The 23,104-nt window shown below is 42.1% G+C and overlaps 1 protein-coding gene across 1 annotated transcript in view; it reads left to right on the top strand.

The window, feature by feature from the left end:
• Window positions 1–23,104, top strand: part of LOC124038719 (Golgi-specific brefeldin A-resistance guanine nucleotide exchange factor 1-like) — a 131,174-nt gene that overhangs the window by 66,638 nt on the left and 41,432 nt on the right. Inside the window, exons 4-6 of the mRNA XM_046354801.1 lie at window positions 15,031–15,162; window positions 21,043–21,161; window positions 22,695–22,803. Coding sequence (XP_046210757.1) covers window positions 15,031–15,162; window positions 21,043–21,161; window positions 22,695–22,803 — 360 coding nt within the window. The remainder of the gene's footprint in view (window positions 1–15,030; window positions 15,163–21,042; window positions 21,162–22,694; window positions 22,804–23,104) is intronic.

The raw sequence follows: 23,104 nt of genomic DNA, 5'->3' as shown, positions 1-23,104 counted from the left end.
CCAAGTGACTTGGTGTATAGCGAGAATAGGAGAGGGCCTAGAACAGAGCCCTGGGGGACACCAGTGGTGAGAGCGCGTGGTGAGGAGACAGTTTCTCGTAGGAGCGACCTGTCAGGTAGGACGCAATCCAAGCGTGGGCCGCGCCAGAGATGCCCAACTCGGAGAGGGTGGAGAGGAGGATCTGATGGTTCACAGTATCGAAGGCAGGATGAAGGATGAGAGCAGAGGAGAGAGAGTTAGCTTTAGCAGTGTGGAGCGCCTCCGTGATACAGAGAAGAGCAGTCTCAGTTGAATGACTAGTCTTGAAACCTGACTGATTTGGATCAAGAAGGTCATTCAGAGAGAGATAGCGGGAGAGCTGGCCAAGGACGGCACGTTCAAGAGTTTTGGAGAGAAAAGAAAGAAGGGATACTGGTCTGTAGTTGTTGACATCTGAGGGATCGAGTGTAGGTTTTTTCAGAAGGGGTGCAACTCTCGCTCTCTTGAAGATGGAAGGGACGTAGCCAGCGGTCAGGGATGAGTTGATGAGCGAGGTGAGGTAAGGGAGAAGGTCTCCGGAAATGGTCTGGAGAAGAGAGGAGGGGATAGGGTCAAGCGGGCAGGTTGTTGGGCGGCCGGCCGTCACAAGACGCGAGATTTCATCGGGAGAAAGAGGTCAGAGCACAGGGTAGGGCAGTGTGAGCAGAACCAGCGGTGCCGTTTGACTTAGCAAACGAGGATCGGATGTCGTCGACCTTCTTTTCAAAATGGTTGACGAAGTCATCTGCAGAGAGGGAGGAGGGGGGGAGGAGGATTCAGGAGGGAGGAGAAGGTGGCAAAGAGCTTCCTAGGGTTAGAGGCAGATGCTTGGAATTTAGAGTGGTAGAAAATGGCTTTAGCAGCAGAGACGGAGGAAAATGTAGAGAGGAGGGAGTGAAAGGATGCCAGGTCCGCAGGGAGGCGAGTTTTCCTCCATTTCCGCTCGGCTGCCCGGAGCCCTGTACACTAAATGGCCTGTGAGGAGTGCTACGAGAACAAGCATAACGCAGTGTAAAAAACGGAAGTCAGGGAAACCGGAAAGAAGTATCCTGCATGTTTTCAAGTTAAATCTCCATTCTCTATTACTCCTCAGTTTACTTCACGTTTAGGTAGCTAATGTCATGGATTTGTTTGCCAGCTCAAGTCTAGATTCCACTAGCTGTATTATGCCTACAACAGCATAGGCATCCCCATGCATGCATCTTATCAAAATATGACTCATTCAGTATTGCATCATCACATTCCCTGTGCTCTATCTGCAATCATAACCCGTCGTATCTACCAGAAATAATGAAACAATAATAGATGTTTGCTAAATCTATGCATTATTTATGACCACCTGAGTGGCCATTTCAAATATTTTGATATTTATTTCATCACTGAAAATCTTGCCAAAGCATATTCTGTAGGAGGTTATAATATAAATGTAAAATCATTTGAAAATATTTATATGAATCTGGTCATGAACAAATGGACTTTGAAATGAACAAGGGAGAGATTAAACGTAGGCTGTCTGGCATAAATTTAATCCCACACTTTAGAATAACTGTTGCAGTGGCCTGAGGTTGTCTCTGTATAGGCTTTTCTCTCCATTGCGACACTGCTGCCCAGTTGATCTCCATGCACCACCACAGCACCATGCACCTTCTGAAAAACTCTTCTGGAGGCATGCATGCTCTGCATAGTCATTATAAGTAGGCCTATTTTTTTAATAATGTAGGCCTATTTTCATACTAGCCACATAAAGTGCAGAGCACGCATGATGCGTACAACTCCAACATATTTGAACATTTAATTCATCCTTCATTCAGTTCAGTCAGTCAGTATGTCATCCATTCAGTATTTGCAATAAGAACTATCTCAAAGAGAATAAAACAGTCGTATCCATTAGTTTATTGAAATCATGTATGTTCAATATGAGCTAAATTCTCAAGTTCTGTTAGCCTATCACTTTAATAATTCAATGTTTTAATTTAGGCCTATTCAAATAAAAAATAAGCCTTCAATTTGTAGGCATTGCAGTGTAGGCTATCATTTTGGGTGTTGGTGTAATATTTGTTTTATAACCGTTTTTATTAGAGGGTTCCCCTTAAAAAGGAGACCCCAGCTCACAGGCCTAAATATAGCCTCTAAATACATTTTAAACAAAATAGTTGAAGAAACACGTGCAGTGGCTGATAGGGAAAACAGATCTGTCAATAAGAACATATAGTCTTGGCCATTTGGGACCCCTTGGCTATTTCACTCAGGACAGGTTATAGCCAAGACTTAATCAATATTTTGTTTTGTCTCGTGTATTGATATGGATATAGCCTCTGCGTGGTGGGGTTGTGCTTCACAAATGGTTATAACAAGGCTACCTACAGAGTGGAATTCACTAATAAAACAGTCAAAATGTCTAATGTAAGGCCGACAGTCCGTGCTCCCAAATACTGGAAAAAGTGTGATTCGTTAGGTTACATGATCACCACAGTAGCCCAACACAGCTATAACAATACATTATATGGCCTTTAAGTAACACACAACAGCATTTCATATTTAGATAGCGGAATAGGCTGCCCAGCCTACATCATATTTACTTTATATTTTACAGCTTAGGCGTGTATTCTAGATAAGGCTCTTCTGTGTCATTAGCATTATTTCACAAGTAATTTACTGAAAGGCCCAAGCCTATACTACGCCTTCTGTTGGTATAACGTCGTTATTGATTACAGTTCTAAAACAAGCTCTAGACTTATTTTGGAAATGAAACCGGAAGCTGGAAAGTAACTCTAAAGTCTGGGCTAGAGTCGCTTGATTGACTAGCTAGCTTCGACTAGCTACATTCGGTTCTTGTCCTTTGCTGATGCCACATTACTGACAAAAGTTTGTATGTATAAAACTATATTTAAGATCAGTCCTTAGCCATGGTATATTCGCCATATACCATACCCCCTTGTGCTTTATTCAATCAAATTAGTTAAATCGACATCCATTAATGGAAAATTATCTGGTGAGTTTAATAGGGGTGAATTTTATTTTCTCTTGTGACATATTCAAATTCCTTTATTATGTAATGTCATAGCTTGCAATAATTCTTATTTTGAGAAAAAACATCATTAATGTCATTACAAGTTACTACGATATTGCTTAATTGGCTCAATAGCAATATGGAAAAAGGGTTTATTGTATAAATATGATAACTCCTCTCTTGCTGTGAAAAAAAATGTGGCCTAAATATAGTCAACAAAAAATATAAACGCAACAAGTAAAGTGTTGGTCCACAGTTTCATGAGCTGAAATCAAAGAACCCAGAAATTGTCCATATGAACCATAGGCTTATTTCTTTCACATTTTTGGAACTAAGTTTTGGGTACATGGGGTTAGTGTGCAGGGGTTAGTGTGCATTTCTCCTTTGCCAAGATGATCCATCCACCTGACAGGTGTGACATATCAAGAAGCTGATTTAACAGCATGAAAGTTATACAGGTTCACCTTGTGCTGGGCACAATAAAAGGCCACTCTAAAATGTGTAGTTTTATGTCTTGAAATTTTGTGGGAGCGTGCAATTGGCATGCTGATTGCAGGAATGGCAACCAGAGCTGTTGACAGATAATTTAATGTTCTCTGCCATAAGCCGCCTCCAACGTTGTTTTAGAGAATTTGACAGTACGTCCAACTGGTCTCACCACTGTGTAACCACGCCAGCCCAGGACCTACACACCTGGCTTCTTCACCTGCGGGATCTTCTGAGACTAGCCACCCGAACAGCCGATGAAACCTTAGAAATAAATCCCCTTTGACTGTTTAATATTAAATAAAAATAAATACAAAAAAACATAAGATACACAAACTAATAGTGTAATTATAGAATGCTTGTGAAAAGCAGCATTCATCTGAACATGCAGAGTGAACGTCAAAGTACTTGTGACTCCATGGTCAAGCAACTGCTCTCTTGAGTGACAGGGGGCAGGGCTTGGTGTGGTTAGCAGCAAAAAGAAGAGGGAGAGAGACTCAAGTAGCAATTTAAGTAAACTATACAAACTGACATAGGCACAGAAGTTGAGTATCACATTTAACAAACCAAACATTGACATACCATTATAGAATGTAAAGAAACTCAAACCGGTCCTTGTATCAATACCAATATATAGTAAAATACAGTATACCGCCCGGCCCTACAATCCATCCAGTGATGCCTAGGGCTGACACACAACTCACACAAGCCAAACTACCCCTCCAGCTGTGAGAGATTGGTGCCCAGGGATGTAAACAGCCCTGGGTAGCTGGTGCAGAGGGGCTATGAATCTTCTGTTCCGGAAGCGGGGTGAAATGCTCGTCTCCCATCAGAGTCTTGTAGAGCAGTGTGAAGAGGTCCTCTTGAGCTTGATCCCCTTGCTTGCCTACTTTGAGCTTTTCTTCTTGGCATTACTTTAACTTTAAATTAACCATCCTCTGCCTCTAGGGAACAATGTACCGAGACCGAACGACCTAGCTCATGGTCCTCCTGGCCAGCAGGTCGTGCTGGTACCTGCTTTCTTCACCATTTGTAGCAGAGCCTGGGGAGTGGCCACTGCCATGGACCAGAGCTAGGACGGGTCTCAGGGTACAGAGGGCCGAGTAAACAGTTCAAGCTTTTATTGTATAATTTTACAAACCGAAATGCTCAGGAATAAGGAACTTAAAGTATAACTTCAATTACTAAGGTTTCTCTTAAACAAAATCTTATCTCCCAACCTGTCTGCTGCAGCAACCTACTCAATTGTTTGGGCTAATTAAGGATTCTCAGCTAGCCTCTATTAGCCTCCTAACTGGGAAGGTGTTGGAAGGCACCCTAAGGCTTAATGCCAATGTGCTAAGAATGTACATGTTGAGTCTGAAAAGTGTGTTGAGTCTGAAAAAAACCCTAGATATTATACTGTGTACCTGTGTGTGTTTTTTGCTGTTCACTTAAGCAGCCCTCTCAGAAATAATGTTCTGCCTTGATCTCGTACTGATTTCTGCTGATAGTTTTTCTACTTGACTTCAGATTCACCATACATCTGCAACAAACAAGAACAATGCTACATTAAAGTTAAAAAAAACTTATATGAATGTTGATATCAGGACATTTTGAAGGTCTTGTGAATCTCTTCCACTGGTGCCTAGTAGGAGCTCAACTCCTTGTCCCTCCTAGTATTCAATGTTTTAAGCCCTTTCTGCTCCACTGCCAATGTACATACATTAGATGGCACGGACTGAGGTGTTTTCCTGGGGGCAAAGGATCAGGCTCTCCCTGCCTCTGCTTTGGTCGTTTGCAGAGGTAGGCCACACATGGCTGCTCACACCAAACAGAACAATGGGCTATGGTTCCAAGATGGCCAAATGTCCTCTTAACAGCCTCAGAAAATTATTCTAACACACACACAGACGGACAGTTGGGAGGCAATTTACATGGATGGTGAGTGACTTTCATCCTCTTTTTATATAGCACAATGTCAGCCAGAGGTCAACCTGGTTATGGTGTGATCGTCTCACCGTGGTGGTGCTGCGGCCATTTTTATTTATTTCACTCTACAAGCCTTGGAGATTGAGCTGAACTACAGAGCCATATTTAGCCTTTATTTAAGAAGATTGGGCAGGCCAGCCAGACTGTCCGATAGCCTAGCTCCTGCTTACCGAGGGCCAGTCGGATCAATACAATACAATTGAGTTCTCCAATCTGAGGGTCTTTGAGACACAGCCGTGGCACTTACGGGGTGATCGCTTTTGATGAAGTCTTTATCAGCCTCTATTGACAGATTCAGTTGAGCAACTTCCTCTCCCGTCCCTTGCTCCTCTCCCAACTGTAAAGTAATGGATACTAAGCCCCCTCCTTTAAAAGTTTCTAAGAGCTGATGGAATGATTGATAGGAACACAACCCCTTTAAGTTTGTTTTTGTTATTTCTGCCTTGATATCTGATGGAGGAAATTACTTTTCAGCGGAGTTCAGGTGACCCCTATGGTTCTTTGAGACCGTTCTTCAGTCCGATACTGCAGCGTTGTGGCAAGACTTACACCAAATAGACCTACCCCATCAAAGGAGCATTGAGGGAGAAAACAAAGAAAACATCAGCTCCCCCAAAAAATGAAGAAAAAGAAAAAGCAAGCGGGAGGAGATTTACTTTTAGAAGAAAGTCTAAGAGCAACCTGGCGTCCGATGAAGGATTGTGGAAATTTCAAAATGATTACATATTTGATTTCCAAACAAGCCGCGGGGGTATTGGATATCACAAGCTAATGCGTGGCGGTCACATGTGCACTGTTGGAAATTTGGTTGAGGCTCTTCTCAGCCTTTGATGTCACAAGTTGTTTTTTCGCGTTTAGAGTAGCTGCTCCAGAGGAAGCCTAATCCATGCGATATTGCTATGGCAAGCAGTATTTCTACACAACACTCCTAACAGTGTTCGTGACTCCACTAATTTGCCGTTGTTGTTTTACCTGCTTTGTATTTTGCAGCCCCTCTAGACCCCCATCTCTCTCTCTCTTAGTTACCCTCAGAGGGAGCTGTTACCCAAGCCTCTGTGGATTGGCCCGAGGTGGTTTCCCAATCGCGAGAGATGCAAGGCGAACTGGATTTCTGTGAATTGATTAAGAGGAAGATTTGGTTCATGTTCTGCAGCTGTGTTTGGTTGGCTCAATGATGTAACCTGACTTGAATCTTTAATTGACACCACAATCTGCCTCTTGTGGGTGCTTTAGAATAAGCTTGTTCATTGTTTTTCACTCTGTCAATTGTACACTGTCAATTGTACACATCTTTTGTCATTGTTTTGGAATATGTAAACATACGAGCACTCTTGTCAGGCATTATGGGATTTCTTCAAGTCACTGTGACCCTGCTGCACCACCAGCAACCCCCACCCCCACACCAAGCCCAGTCACTCTCCAGTCAATTTCATTAATGCTAAATCCCACATCCTACACAGCTGCCTTTAAAAAGAGCTTTTGGAAATTGAGTTGTAATAAGATACCTTGCGCTGCCAAGGTGAATAAGAGGCGGTTCTTGAATGCCTCTCTCTCTCTCTGTGTCTCACCCTCTGTCTTTCTCTCTGACACACACATTTTGCTCCATGTTGTTCCCATCTCTTACCGTGCTGTAGCTGTGGGAAAAGGTTACAACCTCCACAGCAGCTAATTCCCCATTGATCTGCCCTGGGGCGCCATAGCTGTTTACACAGACCTTTTATAGAGAGCAAAGCATATTAAAGGCAGAGAAAAGTCCGCACGCTGCTGTTGACCACTCTGTTCTGCATGTTTGTGCACAACAGCAGAACTGAGGGCTAAGGCCCTACTGAGACTTCCCACACTTGGTTGGGATTTGAAAATCCCACTGCCAGGAGGGGAGATCTGAGAGAATGAAGATATTGGAAAATAATATTGCTACTTTTTCAGAGTAGAGGCCATGTGATTTCTAATAAAGTCATTTTCTTATTTGTATACAGTGCATTAGGAAAGTATTCAGACCTTCTCTTTTTTCACGTTATGTTACACTAGCCTTATTCTAAAATGTATAATTATTTGTTCCCCTCAATCTATACACACAATACTCCATAATGACAAAGTGAAAACAGGTTTGTAGAAATTTTAGCAAATTTATTTTAAAAAAAAATACATACCTTATTTACATAAGTATTCAGACCCTTTGCTATGAGACTCGAAATTGAGTTCAGATGCATCCTGTTTCCATTGATCATCCTTGAGATGTTTCTACAACTTCATTGGAGTCCACCTGTGGTAAAATAAATTGATTGGACATGATTAGGAAAGGCACAGACCTGTCACACAGTTGTCAGGACAAAAACCAAGCCACGAGGTTGAAAAACTTGTTGGAGGAGCTCCGAGACAGGATTGTCGAAGCACAGAACACCAAAACATTTCCGCAGCATTTAAATTCCCCAAGAACACAGTGCCCTCCAGTCTTTTTTTGTGTATTTAAAAAAAACTTTTTTCAGGACCCTGTCTTTCAAAGATAATTTGGAAAAAATCCAAATAACTTCACAGATCTTCATTGTAGAGGTCGACCAATTAATCGGAATAGCCGATTAATTAGGGCCGATTTCAAGTTTTCATAACAATTGGAAATCGGTATTTTTGGGCGCCGATTTCCCATTGTTATTTAGTTATTACTATTATTGTTTTTATACCTTTTTTTATTTAACTAGGCAAATCAGTTAAGAACACATTCTTATTTTCAATGACTGTCAGGGTCAGGGTATATGCAACAGTTTGGGCTGTCTGGCTCATTGTGAATTAATTTGCCAGAATTTTATGTAATTATGACATACATTGAAGGTTGTGCAATGTAACAAGAATATTTAGACTTAGGGATGCCACCCGTTAGATAAAATACCGAACGGTTCCGTATTTCACTGAGAAACTTTTTGTTTTCGAAATGATAGCTTCCGGATTCGATCATATTAATGACCAAAGGCTCGTATTTCTGTGTGTTATTTTTATAATTAAGTCTGATTTGATAGAGCAGTCTGACTGAGCAACAGCAGGCCCATAATAATTCATTCAAACAGCAATTTAGTGCGTTTTGCCAGCAGCTCTTCGCAAGCACAGCGCTGTTTATGACTTCAAGCCTATCAGCCTAATGGCTGGTGTAAACAATGTGAAATGGCTAGCTAGTTAGCTGGGTGTGCGCTAATACTCTTTTAGATTTGGAGTAGTTAGCGCTGCAAGGGCCGCGGTATTTGTGGAGCGATGGGTAACGATGCTTCGAGTGTGGCTGTTGTCGATGTGTTCCTGGTTCGAGCCCAGGTAGGGGCGAGGAGGGGGACGGAAGCTATACTGTTACATTGGCAATACTATAGTGCCTATAAGATCGTCCAATAGTCAAAGGTATGTGAAATACAAATGGTATAGACAGAAATAGTCATATAAATACTATATTAACTAGTCTATATTAACTAACCCTAACCCTAACCTAAAACCTCTTACCTTGGAATATTGAAATCTCATGTTAAAAAGAACCACCAACTTTCATATGTTCTCATGTTCTGAGCAATGAACTTAAACTTTAGCTCTCTTACATATTACACATATTACTTTGTTTTTGCATTATTTAAACCAAATTGAACATGTTTCATTATTTATTTGAGGCTAAATTGATTTTATTGATGTTTTATATTAAGTTAAAATAAGTGTTCATTCAGTATTGTTGTAATTGTCATTATTACAAATAAAGAAATCGTCTGATTTAATCGGTATCAGCTTTTTTGGTCTTCCAATAATCAGTATCGGTATCGGCATGGAAAAATCATAATCGGTCGACCTCTACTTCATTGTGAAGGCTTTAAACACTGTTTCCCCCATGCTTGTTCAATGAACCATAAACAATTAAAGAACATGCACCTGTGGAGCGGTCGTTAAGACAATAACAGCTTACAGACTGTAGGCAATTAAGGTCACAGAGAACTTTGGACACTAAAGAGGCCTTTCTACTGACTCTGAAAAACACCAAAAGAAAGATGCCTGGGTCCCTGCTCATCTGCATGAACTTGTCTTAGGCATGCTGCAAGGAGGCGTGAGGACTGCAGATGTGGCCAGGGCAATACATTGCAATGTCTGTACTGTGAGATGCCTAAGATGGCGCTACAGGGAGACAGGACGGACAGCTGATCGTCCTCGCAGAGGCAGGCCATGTGTAACAACACCTGCACAGGATCGGTACATCCGAACATCACACCTGCGCGACAGGTACAGGATGGCAACAACAACTGCTCGAGTTACACCAGGAACGCACAATCCCTCCATCAGTGCTCAGACTGTCCGCAAGAGGCTGAGAGAGGCTGGACTGAGGGCTTGTAGGCCTGTTGTAAGGCAGGTCCTCACCAGACGTCACCGGCAACAATGTCGCCTACGAACCCACAGTCGCTGGACCAGACAGACTGGCAAAAAGTGCTTTTCGCCTACTTTTTGCCAGTCTGTCTGGTCCAGCGACGGTGGGTTCGTAGGCGACATTGTTGCCGGAGCGAGTGACGTCACCGATTTGAAACACTATTAACGTGCACCCCGCTAACTAGCTAGCAATTTCACATCGGTTACACCAGCCCAATCTCGGGAGTTGATAGGCTTAAAGTCATTAACAGCTCAATGCTTGAAGCACAGCGAAGAGCTGCTGGCAAATGCATCAAAGTGCTGTTTGAATGAATGATTACGAGCCTGCTGCTGCCTACCACTAGTCAGTCAGACTGCTCTATCAAATATCAAATCATAGACTTAATTAGAACATAATGACACACAGAAATACAAGCCGTAGGTTATTAATATGGTCAAATCCGTTAACTATCATAAACATTAAAAAATATATATATTTCAGTGAAATACGGAACCGTTCCGTATTTTAGCTAACGGGTGGCATCCCTATGTCTAAATATTGCTGTTACATTGCACAACCTTTAATGTTATGTTATAATTATGTACAATTCTGGCAAATTAATTATGGTCTTTGTTAGGAAGAAATGGTCTTCACACATTACGCAACGAGCCAGGTGGCCCAAACTGCTGCATATATCCTGACTGCTTCCCTAGTTAAAATAAATTCATGTTAGCAGGCAATATTTACTAAATATGCAGGTTTAAAAATATATACTTGTGTAATGATTTTAAAGAAAGGCATTGATGGTTATGGTTAGTTACACATTGGTGTAACGACAGTGCTTTTTTCGCGAATGCCCTCGCGTAACAGGTAGTCGGCCTGCCACGGAGTCTCCTCGTGGAGTGCAATGTAATCGGCCACAATGGGTGTCCAAATATGGCGATTACCGATTTTTATCGGAAAACTTGAAATCGGGCCTAATTAATCGGCCATTCCGATTAATCGGTCGACCTCTAGTTCATACAAATATTTACACATGTTAAGTTTGCTGAAAATAAACGCAGTTGACAGAGGACTTTTTTTGTTGCTGAATTTACAATTGGGGAATTTCACTAGACATGTGGACTGATGATTTTTGAAAAATAGGCACGGTGTTCTCTCCCTCTAAAAACATAAACAATACTAAATAACAAACTGTCTTTATTTACAAATTTGTAAGAGTGTCTCACCCCATGTTCAAGAATGGCTTTTTCCCCTTTATTCAGATTACAATCTCTCACTTTCGGGTATTTGAAACAAAATCATCTCCAAAATATTGTTATTTTTTAAACAAGCCATAGAAAGTTGGTTGCAATTTCAGTTAGAAAAAGGGGGAGGAAAGAAAATAACTTGTCTGTTGGCCCTGCATTAAAGACCCAAATTGGTTCAAATAAATTGTGATAATTAAAAAAATATTCAAGTTTTATTTAAGGACCAAGAAATGGACAGCTGTGCCATATAGATTGCAAAATAGTTGGGAAGAGATTTTTCACATGGTTTATGAATTGACACTCAATTTTCTGTTCATTTTAACCTACTGCAGACCTTAAACCTATGGGTTTAACCTTATGAATGAGTGATTATATTTTAGATAGAAGCTGCCTCTTAATTAGTTCTGAGCGCCGATCTGTTATTCAGCGATTATGATTAATAATAATGAATGACATAGCATGGAGACTGGTCTTGATGAATCAAGCAATTTTTTTATTTGGGCATGTTAGGATTATTTTGCAGTTGCAGTCACTTAGTAGCTTAGGCCTACAGTACTCTCAGCTGGTCCAGTTGTACAGCGCCATATTTTCCTAACTGAAACCTTTTAGCCATGATTTTAAAATTAATCAGCTGATGCATTGGTCTAGAGCCAGGTGGTATTGGCGGAGAGTCACCTGTGAGCTCTGGAACTTTTTTCTGATTCATTTACAAAATTGTAATTTTAAATGTCCGGCTACTCTAGGTGTGATAAACCCACCCCCCCAACTTGCATTGTATTAAATGTTTATTTCAACTACATTTTAGTTGCACCCCCCCCCCCCCCCCCCCCAGCTCCACGACCACAGGTAAAACCTTGCTGAGATGATCAATGTATTTGTTGCATTGTTGTATCGTCAATTTCTCAAGCCAAAACGTCTTGATGGCCTTCACCAGTTCATCTTTGCTTGTAGGCTTACAGAGTCCACCAAATGCAATGTTTTCTAACCACATCTGGAATGCTCCATAACGAATTACTATGGGAAAAAATATAATTGAATGACAGATATATTGGAATAAAGTAGGCTAATCAAGGCAAAGATTGTTGCTTTCTGGAACACCCAAAGACATCCAATTGTTAAAGTAGGATTTGAAGCAATAGCCTACCTGCGTGTGGTCAACTATTTCATCACCGTTTCACTCTGCTCTGAGACAAGCAAGACTTCTTAATAAACATATACATTTTAAAACAGCTTTTTAAAATTGAATTGAATAATAAATTTGTCCTATTGTAAAGTGTAACCTAAAGGCCAAAATGGGCAAACTTGCAATGTATTCGATGCTTAAGTACTCTAAAACCAGATTTTCCCCAACAAAAAATTGCATGAACCCATACAAATATAGAAATGTATTAATAACCCTGCATTGTAATTGTATAAAAGCCCCTTAGATATTAATTTAGAATCCTCTAAATTGAATTAGATCTACTATTGTACAAGGACATTTTATTGATCTGCCAGTATGTTCATTTCAAGATTCCGGTAAACTCTTTAATGTTTCCTTTTGTGTCCTACCAATTATTGTTGGAATATTCACCATGGCAACCAATGTATTTCTTAGTTAGGTTGGCTTGTTCGCAGAATTCACATGATGCTATGCTTATCTTTGGATTATTCACTCATTAATGGCTTTGGATCAAAATAAGTACCAACATTCTTTCTGATAGTCTTTAATAAATACATGTTTTGACTGTTTTGACCAAGTTAATCTGCTCATGTTTTGTGTATTCAATTATTTGTGACATAGTGGCGTTTTAAAGCATATTGAAGATAGAAGCAGCCTCTTAATGAGTTCAGAGAGCCGATCTGTTATCCAACGATTAGTTTAATAGCCCGGCTACTGTAGGTGTGAATCCCCCCAACTTGCAGTGTATTTGATGCTTAACCTCTAGCGACGAGCAATCCCGTATCCGGGAGCGTAATCATAGCCTCAAGCGCATTACCATAACGCAACTTTTCCTATTCATCGCAAATCGCAAATTAAATTAAATAAATATATTCAAACACAAGCTTAGCCTTTTGTCAACAACACTGTCATCTCAGATTTTCTAAATATGCGTTACAGCCAATGCTAAACAAGCATTTGTGTAAGTTTATCATGGCATAATGCTATGCTAGCTCTGCTGGCAGCAGGCAACATTTTCACAAAAATAAGAAAAGCAACCAAATTAAATCATTTACCTTTGAAGAACTTCAGATGCTTTCACTCAGGAGACTCCCAGTTAGATAGCAAATGTTCCTTTTTTCCAAAAATAATATTTTTGTAGGCGTCCCGTTTGTTCATCCTGCTTGGCTGAGAAATCGACTGAAAAATACTTAAACTATAACTCCGAACCTTTTTCAAAATTAACTCCATAATATTGTCAAACACGGCAAACGTTGTTTAGGATCCCTCTTCAAGGTGTTTTTAACATATGTATTCGATAATATATCCGTCGAGGCAGTTGGTTTCTCATAAGAAACGAGTGGAAAAATGGCTACCTCAGTATTTTACGGAAGATCTTCTCCGGGAGACACCATGCGACCACTCGCCCTATATGGTCTCTTAGCCATTCTCCAATGGAAATGCCTAAAAAGACGTCACAATGCTGTAGACACCTTGGGGAAAACGTAAGCTGACTCCTAGCTCCTTCACAGCCATATAAGGAGTCATTGGCATGAAGCGGTTTCAAAAAATGCGGCACTTCCTGAGTTTCGCCTGTAACATCAGTTCTGTGGCACTCACAGACAATATCTTTACAGTTTTGGAAACATCAGTGTTTTCTTTCCAAAGCTGTCAATTATATGCATAGTCGCATCTTTTCGTGACAAAATATCTTGTTTAAAACGGGAAAGTTTTTCATCCAAAAATTAAGAGTGCCCCCTATATCCAACTAGTTAAGTACTTTTAAGTTTTACACAGTATCTGTTCATCAACGTCTTTATACTTTCGTTAATAAAATAACGCTAGACATTCAAAATGCAGATGTTTATTTCAACTACTGTACATCTCAGCTACGTTGTAGATAAGAGCGTCTGCTAAATGACTTAAATGTAAATGTAAATGTAGTTGCACCCCCCCCCCCCCTCAGCTCCATGATCATGGATAAAACCTTGCTGAGATGATCAATATATTTGTTGCATTGTTGCATGGTCAGTTTCTCAAGCCAAAACATCTTGATGGCCTTCACCAGTTCATCTTTCCTTGTAGGCTTAGCAGAGTTACAAATTCATTTTTCAGAATAAAGTAGGCTAAGGAAGGCAACAAATTGTTGCCTACTAGAACACCCAAAGTCATCCAATTGTTATAATAGGATTTGAAGCAATAGCCTACCCTCGTGTGGTCAACTATTTCAGCACCATTTCGCTCTGCTCTGAGATGAGCATGGGGACTGGTCTTGACAAATCAATGAGATTTTTCTCTCTGTTTTGGTGCTGTTTAGCCTATAATTAGAGTGTGGAAATGTTAGGATTATTTTGCTCTTAGTGGCCTACTCCTGACTGGTCACGTTGTACAGCGAAACCCTGAATTTTCTTGGAATAGAATCACTATAATATTAATCAAATTAATTAAGCTAAATTTCTTAATCAATCCCATATACTATGTTCTTACAAAAAAAGGTTTTAAATTCTCGAGTACAGCCTATTAAAAACTCTCAATCGCTTTTCAAAGATGCCCTCTGGTGGTCAAACTAGCATTAATGGCAACTATAGCTGACACTTCATTAACGTGCCATAGAATTTTGCGGCAGCCCACAAGGTGTGCTGCAGTATGACACAACTTTTAAAGGAAGAACCACTGTATATAGTTTTTTAAATGATCACTTAAATTGATCCACCAAAACACAAACCTATCAATACATTTAAAGCTGTTTGTATTCAGTGTTGCTGTGTTGACTGACCTCTCCTCTCTGTCTCCGCAGAGCTGTCAGATGTGGAGCCCAACATATTCCTGCGGCCCTTCCTGGAGGTGGTACGATCTGAAGACACCACCGGACCAATCACAGGCCTGGCCCTCACCTCTGTCAACAAGTTCCTTTCCTACGGCCTCATAGGTGAGCAACACAGCTGTCCTCATACACACACACAGACAGACCGGTCAGGGCTGTTGTCTAAGCATTTATGTTATATACAGAGAACACTGTAAGGTGGTCTGTCAGTTATTTAGCCTTGATATTGTAAGTAATGTAGCATTGACAGAGATTTCTGTGTGAGACCACTACGTTGTTGTTAAAGACAGCTTTCCATTTGGAGGGGTGACTTGTTTATATTGTCAATCTGTGAGAACACAGTCATCATGGACTCCTTCTGGCTCCAGGCATGCCAAGAATGCCGAGTTCTGATTTATCGATGCTTAAATGGACGTTGTTTACTACAGAAATGGCACAGCCCGTCCTTGCTAGCATCATCATGGAAATATGGCAGGCGTCTGCCAGTTGTCAAAAGTGTGAAGAAAGCATGTAGCTCCAGATGTTATTCTAAATGGCAGGGGTTGAATAAATGTTACATCTCCGACCGTCAAAACAGCTGCGACGCCTCGCTGAAATAAAATAAGCTCCATTGTAACATTGAATAACACCATTTATCGCATCCCTGTCCTGAACATGTTTTTATTCGGCTGTAATTTTATCATTCAGCTGTTATATTGGCCAAATATTCAGTGAATACAACATATGTTGGAAGGGTAGGCTATTTGTAATTTGATTTCAGCTCTACGACCATCGCTTTTGGCATGTGTCCTGAGGTGTACCGTAGTTGTCTTTTTCGAGTCTGATCCCACAAGCCCTTGGAATACCTGGCAAACTGAGTCTAGATGCACGTCCACACACACACACACACACACACACACACACACACACACACACACACACACACACACACACACACACACACACACACACACACACACACACACACACACACACACACACACACACACACACACCACTCTCTCACAAACCACAAGCACACACCATCACAGATCAGCCTCTCACAAATCACTCCCAGAGCCCCTGTCTGTCACTCCAAACCCAACGCCTGCTTCCTAATCCTATAACCCCCCCCCACACACACACACACCTCATCAGTGGAGTTAAAATGGGTGGGAAACCATGGCAACATGACCCTGCAGCCCTCAAGACAATGGCCCTCCAGCGCAGAATGAAGAGAAGGATATGACACGCTCAGATATTACCCTCCGTTTGAATTCAACCCGTGTTCCTCAAATGCTGTGAGGTCTTTCCCAGCTTGTTAACACACTGAATTCAGCGGCATCACTTTCCCCTACACCATCTGTCTGCTCTCACAGCAAGCGGCTCGTCGGATCACAGTCGTTAGATGTATTGAGGAACTGAGGAAGCACTGGTTGTATTGGACTCTGATCGTACATAAATACATGCATTTTTCAACAGCATATTACTGGACAATAAATGGAGTGTAGTTAAATACCTAAACTTTCTAATAAAATGCTAAATAATGATTGAGAGTTTCAACAGAGATTCTGCATCTATGAAGTATTATGATTTCAATTGTAAAATAAATTCTAGAGCTTTGATTTTTAGAACTGATTCATTCTAGACCTTCCCGAAAAGTACTGAAATTGATTTCTAAATGTGATCTGTTTCGACATTAACATCGTTATTCACTAGATTCACGTATTCACTTGAATAACTTATTCACTTCACTACTAGAATATGTACTTACTATGGAGTTGGCCCTGATGTCTTGTTGATTAGCCGGTAAGTAGTGCCAAATTTACAGGGCTTAGTTACCATTTAAATCCAAATAGTTCCTAAGTACTGCCTTGGTGGTATTCTGGTACTTATGACATGGTCATTTAGAGGAAATGCCAGTACCTAGTTATTTAGAATTGATTGCAGAGTCGGAGAGAAGCCTCTTATCTTAATAACCAGGTGAACTAGAGACGGTCTGTCTCATGTTCATAGAGTCATGTGAGATTGAATGAACCATCTTTCAGTGTCAAAGGGCTTTTATACTAATGAGCCTGCACCAGCAGTTCTGATTAGGCCCTTCTCCAGTGAAAAGTCAACTTTAGTATCCCTCTGTTCAGACATTTATGAGAGCTGGCTGTCTGTATTAGCTAACGATATGTATGACATGTAGCCTACATTAGTACTGCACACGTAGTAGACCTACTCAATCTATGAAACCTTTGGAAAATGCAGTAATTGTTTTCAAAACCTAAGCCAAAGGAAATGTCTCAAAAAAAGTCCTTTTTGCTCAATTGTCCACATGCCACACCGTTGTACAAGTGGAGTAAGAGGTTTAAAATGACTTCTGTTGGTGGTGAAAGACTGATACTAAGAGACAGGCAAAGGGCCTGATCCTGTTGAACACTGCCATCTGCTGGTTGCAGTGTCAAAAATGTTCAGATTTAATGGTCATTCACTCGTTTTTGATAATTACTATTATTAATTATTATTTGTCCATTTTTAATAACTTCTCAAATGTTTCCCATTAGATGTATGGTAAGCCTAATGCTAATTAGAATCTCACAATAGATTTCTCAACGTCAGCTTACATAGATTAGGGATCGCTTCACTTTGGCATAGTTTTTTCCTCACTATAAAGTTGTCTGTTATGGAAAATATGAACCGTTTTCTTCAAGTATCACAACTGAAAAGGTCCAATTGCCAAAAGATAATAGCAGCGATAAAGCGGCCACTGGTGGCAGGCTAAATACATCTCTCTTAGTCTGTCTGCTTTGTTGTATAGACGTAGTGGAGGTTTTTCTTTGGCTTTTCTTTGTCTCCCGTATCTGATGTGGTGGAGAGGACTCTGCAAGTTTGCACACATTCTTAATATCCCTTTCCAAGGCTCCTCTCAGGAGAAACCCACCACAGCATGTAACTTAGCCCTGTTGCTTTTACCCTGCGTGTCACTCCGAACATGTTCCCCTTCGTGTCGTCCCTTTGTCCCCCCGTCACCCTTCTTCTGTTTGCAATGGGCCCTGCCTTACCCCCTCTGTCGCCCTGGGGGGTCCGGAAAAGACCAAGGGAAATCACACACACACTCCCACTCGCGCACACATTTCATTGAGTGAGGGCTAATTCCCCTCAATCTGTGGCCTGAGGTCTGCTGGCACGGAGGGAGTGCTGGCCTAAGCCCCTCCACTGATGGACATCCTGATCCCCTCCTCTCCAACATCCCTCAGAGCCTAGAGGCACCTCCACTCAGCCTGCTGAAAGCAGCCATGGCCACACCAGCCTCATAAGGCTCATAGAACAGCGCAACTGAGCATTTGCCTTCATTACCCGTTCAAAAGAGAGGCGCAAAATATCACACTAGTTTTCTAATGAGTTGTTATATATATAAATGCCTATATTGTGTGTGTGTGTGTGTGTGTGTGTGTGTGTGTGTGTGTGTGTGTGTGTGTGTGTGTGTGTGTGTGTGTATGTATATATATTTGAAGATCGGGTATTTTTACAATAATGTTATCTGGGCCTGTCTGCTAATGGGTTGTAGTGCTATTCAATCACAATTATTTTATAAAGCCCTTTTTACTTCAGCAGTTGTCTCAGAAGGGGAACAGGTGAACAAACTTGACTTCACTTACACTAAGGAAAAGTACACACCCTTTTGTTTGGTTTGAGGAGATGTATTGGTCGTTGTACAGTATGTGCCTCTGGGGTTTTTGTGTGTGGCATTCTGAAACCCACTCTCCGCTCTCTCTTACTTGGCAGTCTGAATGTTCTTTTTTTAACGTCATACTACACAACAGCTGTTCCAGCCACGCATGCCCAGCCAACTGTGATATTTTAACAATAGTCCTCCCCTTAGGCTAGACTTTGCCACGGGGGATTAGTATTTTATATCACTTCTGGCATTCTGCTGGATAGCCCGTGGCTCCAGTTTCTGTGTTGTGACCCTCGCCTCATTGAGGGACTTTGGCAGTACACCGTTTCACTCGGCTAACCACGTTGTGCCATTTCTCGGCATTCACTCAAGTTTTTTAAAACTTCACCCCGCTTCATTTTTGCTAATGACAGCAATTATCGATTGTCAGTGGGAAGGATGGCACCAGCCTAAACCTTTCCCCCCTCCCCTGCCTAAACCCTTCCTATTTATCCGTCAATAGATAGAATGTTGTGTGGCATCAGACCTCTACCTGGAAAGGCTTTCGCTTGTTATCCCTCTCCTCCCCCTAGTATGCTCTCTGCTTATTAGGCCAAGTTAATTAAATGCTCCTTTAAGAGCGATGGGAAAGAAAAACATGCTGGCTCCAGGCCGCTGCCTGGCCTTGTTGGGTTTCAAAACACTAGCTCCTGTTGCCTAGACAGCCAATTGGCCAGCACGACCCACAAAAGGCCACATTTGGTGATCAGATCTCCAGGCTTGGAAGGACCTTCTGGATGGACCATGCTAGATTGTGTGTGTGTGTGTGTGTGTGTGTGTGTGTGTGTGTGTGTGTGTGTGTGTGTGTGTGTGTGTGTGTGTGTGTGTGTGTGTGTGTGTGTGTGTGTGTGTGTGTGTGTGTGTGTGTGTGTGTGTGTGTGTGTGACCATCAGATGTAAGACGTATTGGCAGGACAGTCTAGTCATCCAATCATGCAGTGCTATCACTTGTCAGAAAACCTGTCCTCTGCATTATCTGTTTGACAGCAGCTGTCTGTGCATTAAACATGCATTCATGTAATGATGCACTCCTAGATAGTTTTGTTTCCCCTCTTGCGTTAGCATGGGGTCGTTCCATGTCATTTCAACAAGCCATGACACCCCCCATCTCAGATTGTTCTGAAATCATTTCTGTGGCTAGAAACAGGTCAAATTAGCATTCCGCAACATTTTTTTGAAATATATAACTTGATCTCTGAGAAATTAAGCTAATTGATTGCACGCAAATTGGCTATTTTAATTTATAGAATATTCAATAAATATATGTACCTAACATGTACCTAACATCCGATATGGACCAAAACATTTTCAAACATTGAGAACATGAGGAATTGTCAAAAGCCAACCACGGCTTTTGAAGTTGTTAGACATGAAGTGTGAAAATGCCAATATAGGTACCATTGATTTGCATTGAATTTGTGACACATGCTAAAAAGTTAGCATTTGAAACAATGGACAACAAAACCAACACATGACTGTCACTAGACTGTCATACCTTGTCAAAATCCTCTTCCTTGTGCTTTTTGAGGTGGAGCTACACTTTTTAATTTTTAATTTTACCTTTAACTAGGCAAGTCAGTTAAGAACAATTTCTTATTTTCAATGACGGCCTAGGAACAGTGGGTTAACTGCCTGTTCAGGGGCAGAACGACAGATTTGTACCTTGTCAGCTCGGGGATTTGAACTTGCAACCTTTCGGTTACTAGTTCAACACTCTAACCACTAGGCTACGCTGCCGCCCCACTAGGTCTTGTACTTGGAATTTTTCCTATTTTAATTATTCAATAGCTCAGATGACAAAAATGTGTCGTCATTGATCATATCGGACAGAATAGTGGTTTAGTTGGTCTGGAAAACAATGTCTGCCACACAGGTATGTTCGTTTCGAGGTTGAATGCCATCATAAGGGTTTCCTTAACATCAAATGTTTCACAGATTGGCTTGTTGCACTGTATTGACATCTGGTAAGAAGATGGCAATATCAATGTGCATTCCTCTCAATAATAACCTCCTCAACCTGCCTGCTTTGAACTGGCCTCCATGCAGGGGATACTGCAACACTTGCTAGCGGCTAACAATTATTTCACTTCCTCTGTTCTATCTTGTTTTGAATGACAATGCTATCCATATTTGAACATTGTCGTGTGCCTCACAACTTCCAATTGGAGTTGTCACTTAAATTCAGCTGAGTGAAACTTGGCAGACTTGAGGCTTGAATGAGCAGTGTTATGTTTTTAAAAAATGTCCGCTGATTTCTAAGGAGATGATCATATTGGCCATCTTGTTATCTGCCCTGTGCAGATGCTAACCATGAGGCGGCGACGGAGGCCATCGAGAACATGGCGGCTGCCGTCACACACGCCAGATTCGTAGGGACGGACCCCGCCAGCGATGAAGTAGTGCTCATGAAAATCCTACAGGTAAACGTGCACCAGACGATCATCAATCAAACAAGCTCAAGGCCTCCATCTCAAATGTCACCCTTTTCCCAGTTTACAGTAGTGCACATATTAGACACTGCACTATATGGGGAATGGGTTGTCATTTACATTTACATTTAAGTCATTTAGCAGACGCTCTTATCCAGAGCGACTTACAAATTGGTGCATTCACCTTATGACATCCAGTGGAACAACCACTTTACAATAGTGCATCTAAATATTTTAAGGGGGGTGAGAAGGATTACTTTATCCTATCCTAGGTATTCCTTAAAGAGGTGGGGTTTCAGGTGTCTCCGGAAGGTGGTGATTGACTCCGCTGTCCTGGCGTCGTGAGGGAGTTTGTTCCACCATTGGGGAGCCAGAGCAGCGAACAGTTTTGACTGGGCTGAGCGGGAACTGTACTTCCTCAGTGGTAGGGAGGCGAGCAGGCCAGAGGTGGATGAACGCAGTGCCCTTATTTGGGTGTAGGGCCTGATCAGAGCCTGGAGGTACTGAGGTGCCGTTCCCTTCACAGCTCCGTAGGCAAGCACCATGGTCTTGTAGCGGATGCGAGCTTCAACTGGAAGCCAGTGGAGAGAGCGGAGGAGCGGGGTGACGTGAGAGAACTTGGGAAGGTTGAACACTAGACGGGCTGCGGCGTTCTGGATGAGTTGTAGGGGTTTAATGGCACAGGCAGGGAGCCCAGCCAACAGCGAGTTGCAGTAATCCAGACGGGAGATGACAAGTGCCTGGATTAGGACCTGCGCCGCTTCCTGTGTGAGGCAGGGTCGTACTCTGCGGATGTTGTAGAGCATGAACCTACAGGAACGGGCCACCGCCTTGATGTTAGTTGAGAACGACAGGGTGTTGTCCAGGATCACGCCAAGGTTCTTAGCGCTCTGGGAGGAGGACACAGTGGAGTTGTCAACCGTGATGGCGAGATCATGGAACGGGCAGTCCTTCCCCGGGAGGAAAAGCAGCTCCGTCTTGCCGAAGTTCAGCTTGAGGTGGTGATCCGTCATCCACACTGATATGTCTGCCAGACATGCAGAGATGCGATTCGCCACCTGGTCATCAGAAGGGGGAAAGGAGAAGATTAATTGTGTGTCGTCTGCATAGCAATGATAGGAGAGACCATGTGAGGTTATGACAGAGCCAAGTGACTTGGTGTATAGCGAGAATAGGAGAGGGCCTAGAACATTTGAAACTTTCTACAAGTGTATTACATGCATGAATACCCTGGCTGGATTCCCTTTTGAGGTTGAACATTTACCGTATGATGGCATACCTCGTAAACAGAGGAGGCTGGTGGGAGGAGCTGTAGGAGGATGGGCTCGTTGTAATGGCTGGAATAGAATAAATCAACGGTGTCAAATGGGGTTTCCATGTGTTTGATTCCGAACATTCCATTCCAGCCATTACAATGAGCCCGTCCTCCTCTGCTTGTAAAAGCCCATGTGGAACTGAGGTGGCAACCCTGAATGTTACGCATGCACACACTCGCATGTATACACACTGTCTCTGCCTTGACAGGTCCTGAGGACTTTGCTGCTCACGCCCGTAGGAGCCCACCTGACCAACGAGTCTGTGTGTGAGATCATGCAGTCGTGTTTCCGCATCTGCTTCGAGATGCGCCTCAGCGGTGAGTTCTCCATCTCAGTAATTCTCCCAGTGATTGATGCACCTGGAAGGAACTGCAGCTAGTCCACATGCTTTGCTAGAAAGACACACAGCTGTATTTTATGAAGCTTTTCCAGGGGAAAAATTCTGGAACTCATGGATGAACCTGATTATCACGTTTAGCTTCCATGGCCTCCGGAATCTTCATCACTACAGCCTAACATTTTGATGAGCTCTACTACTCAACTACAACTCTCACCCCCTCCAGACCTTCAGGCGTTAGTAGTTCACTAGCCCCCCCCCCCTACCCCCCAACCCTCCCT

The sequence above is a fragment of the Oncorhynchus gorbuscha genome, linkage group LG06, assembly GCF_021184085.1.
Source record: "Oncorhynchus gorbuscha isolate QuinsamMale2020 ecotype Even-year linkage group LG06, OgorEven_v1.0, whole genome shotgun sequence".
Taxonomy (NCBI): Eukaryota; Metazoa; Chordata; class Actinopteri; order Salmoniformes; family Salmonidae; genus Oncorhynchus; species Oncorhynchus gorbuscha.
The sequence above is the reverse complement of the archived record's forward strand: the minus strand, read 5'-3'. Positions and strand labels throughout refer to the sequence as shown.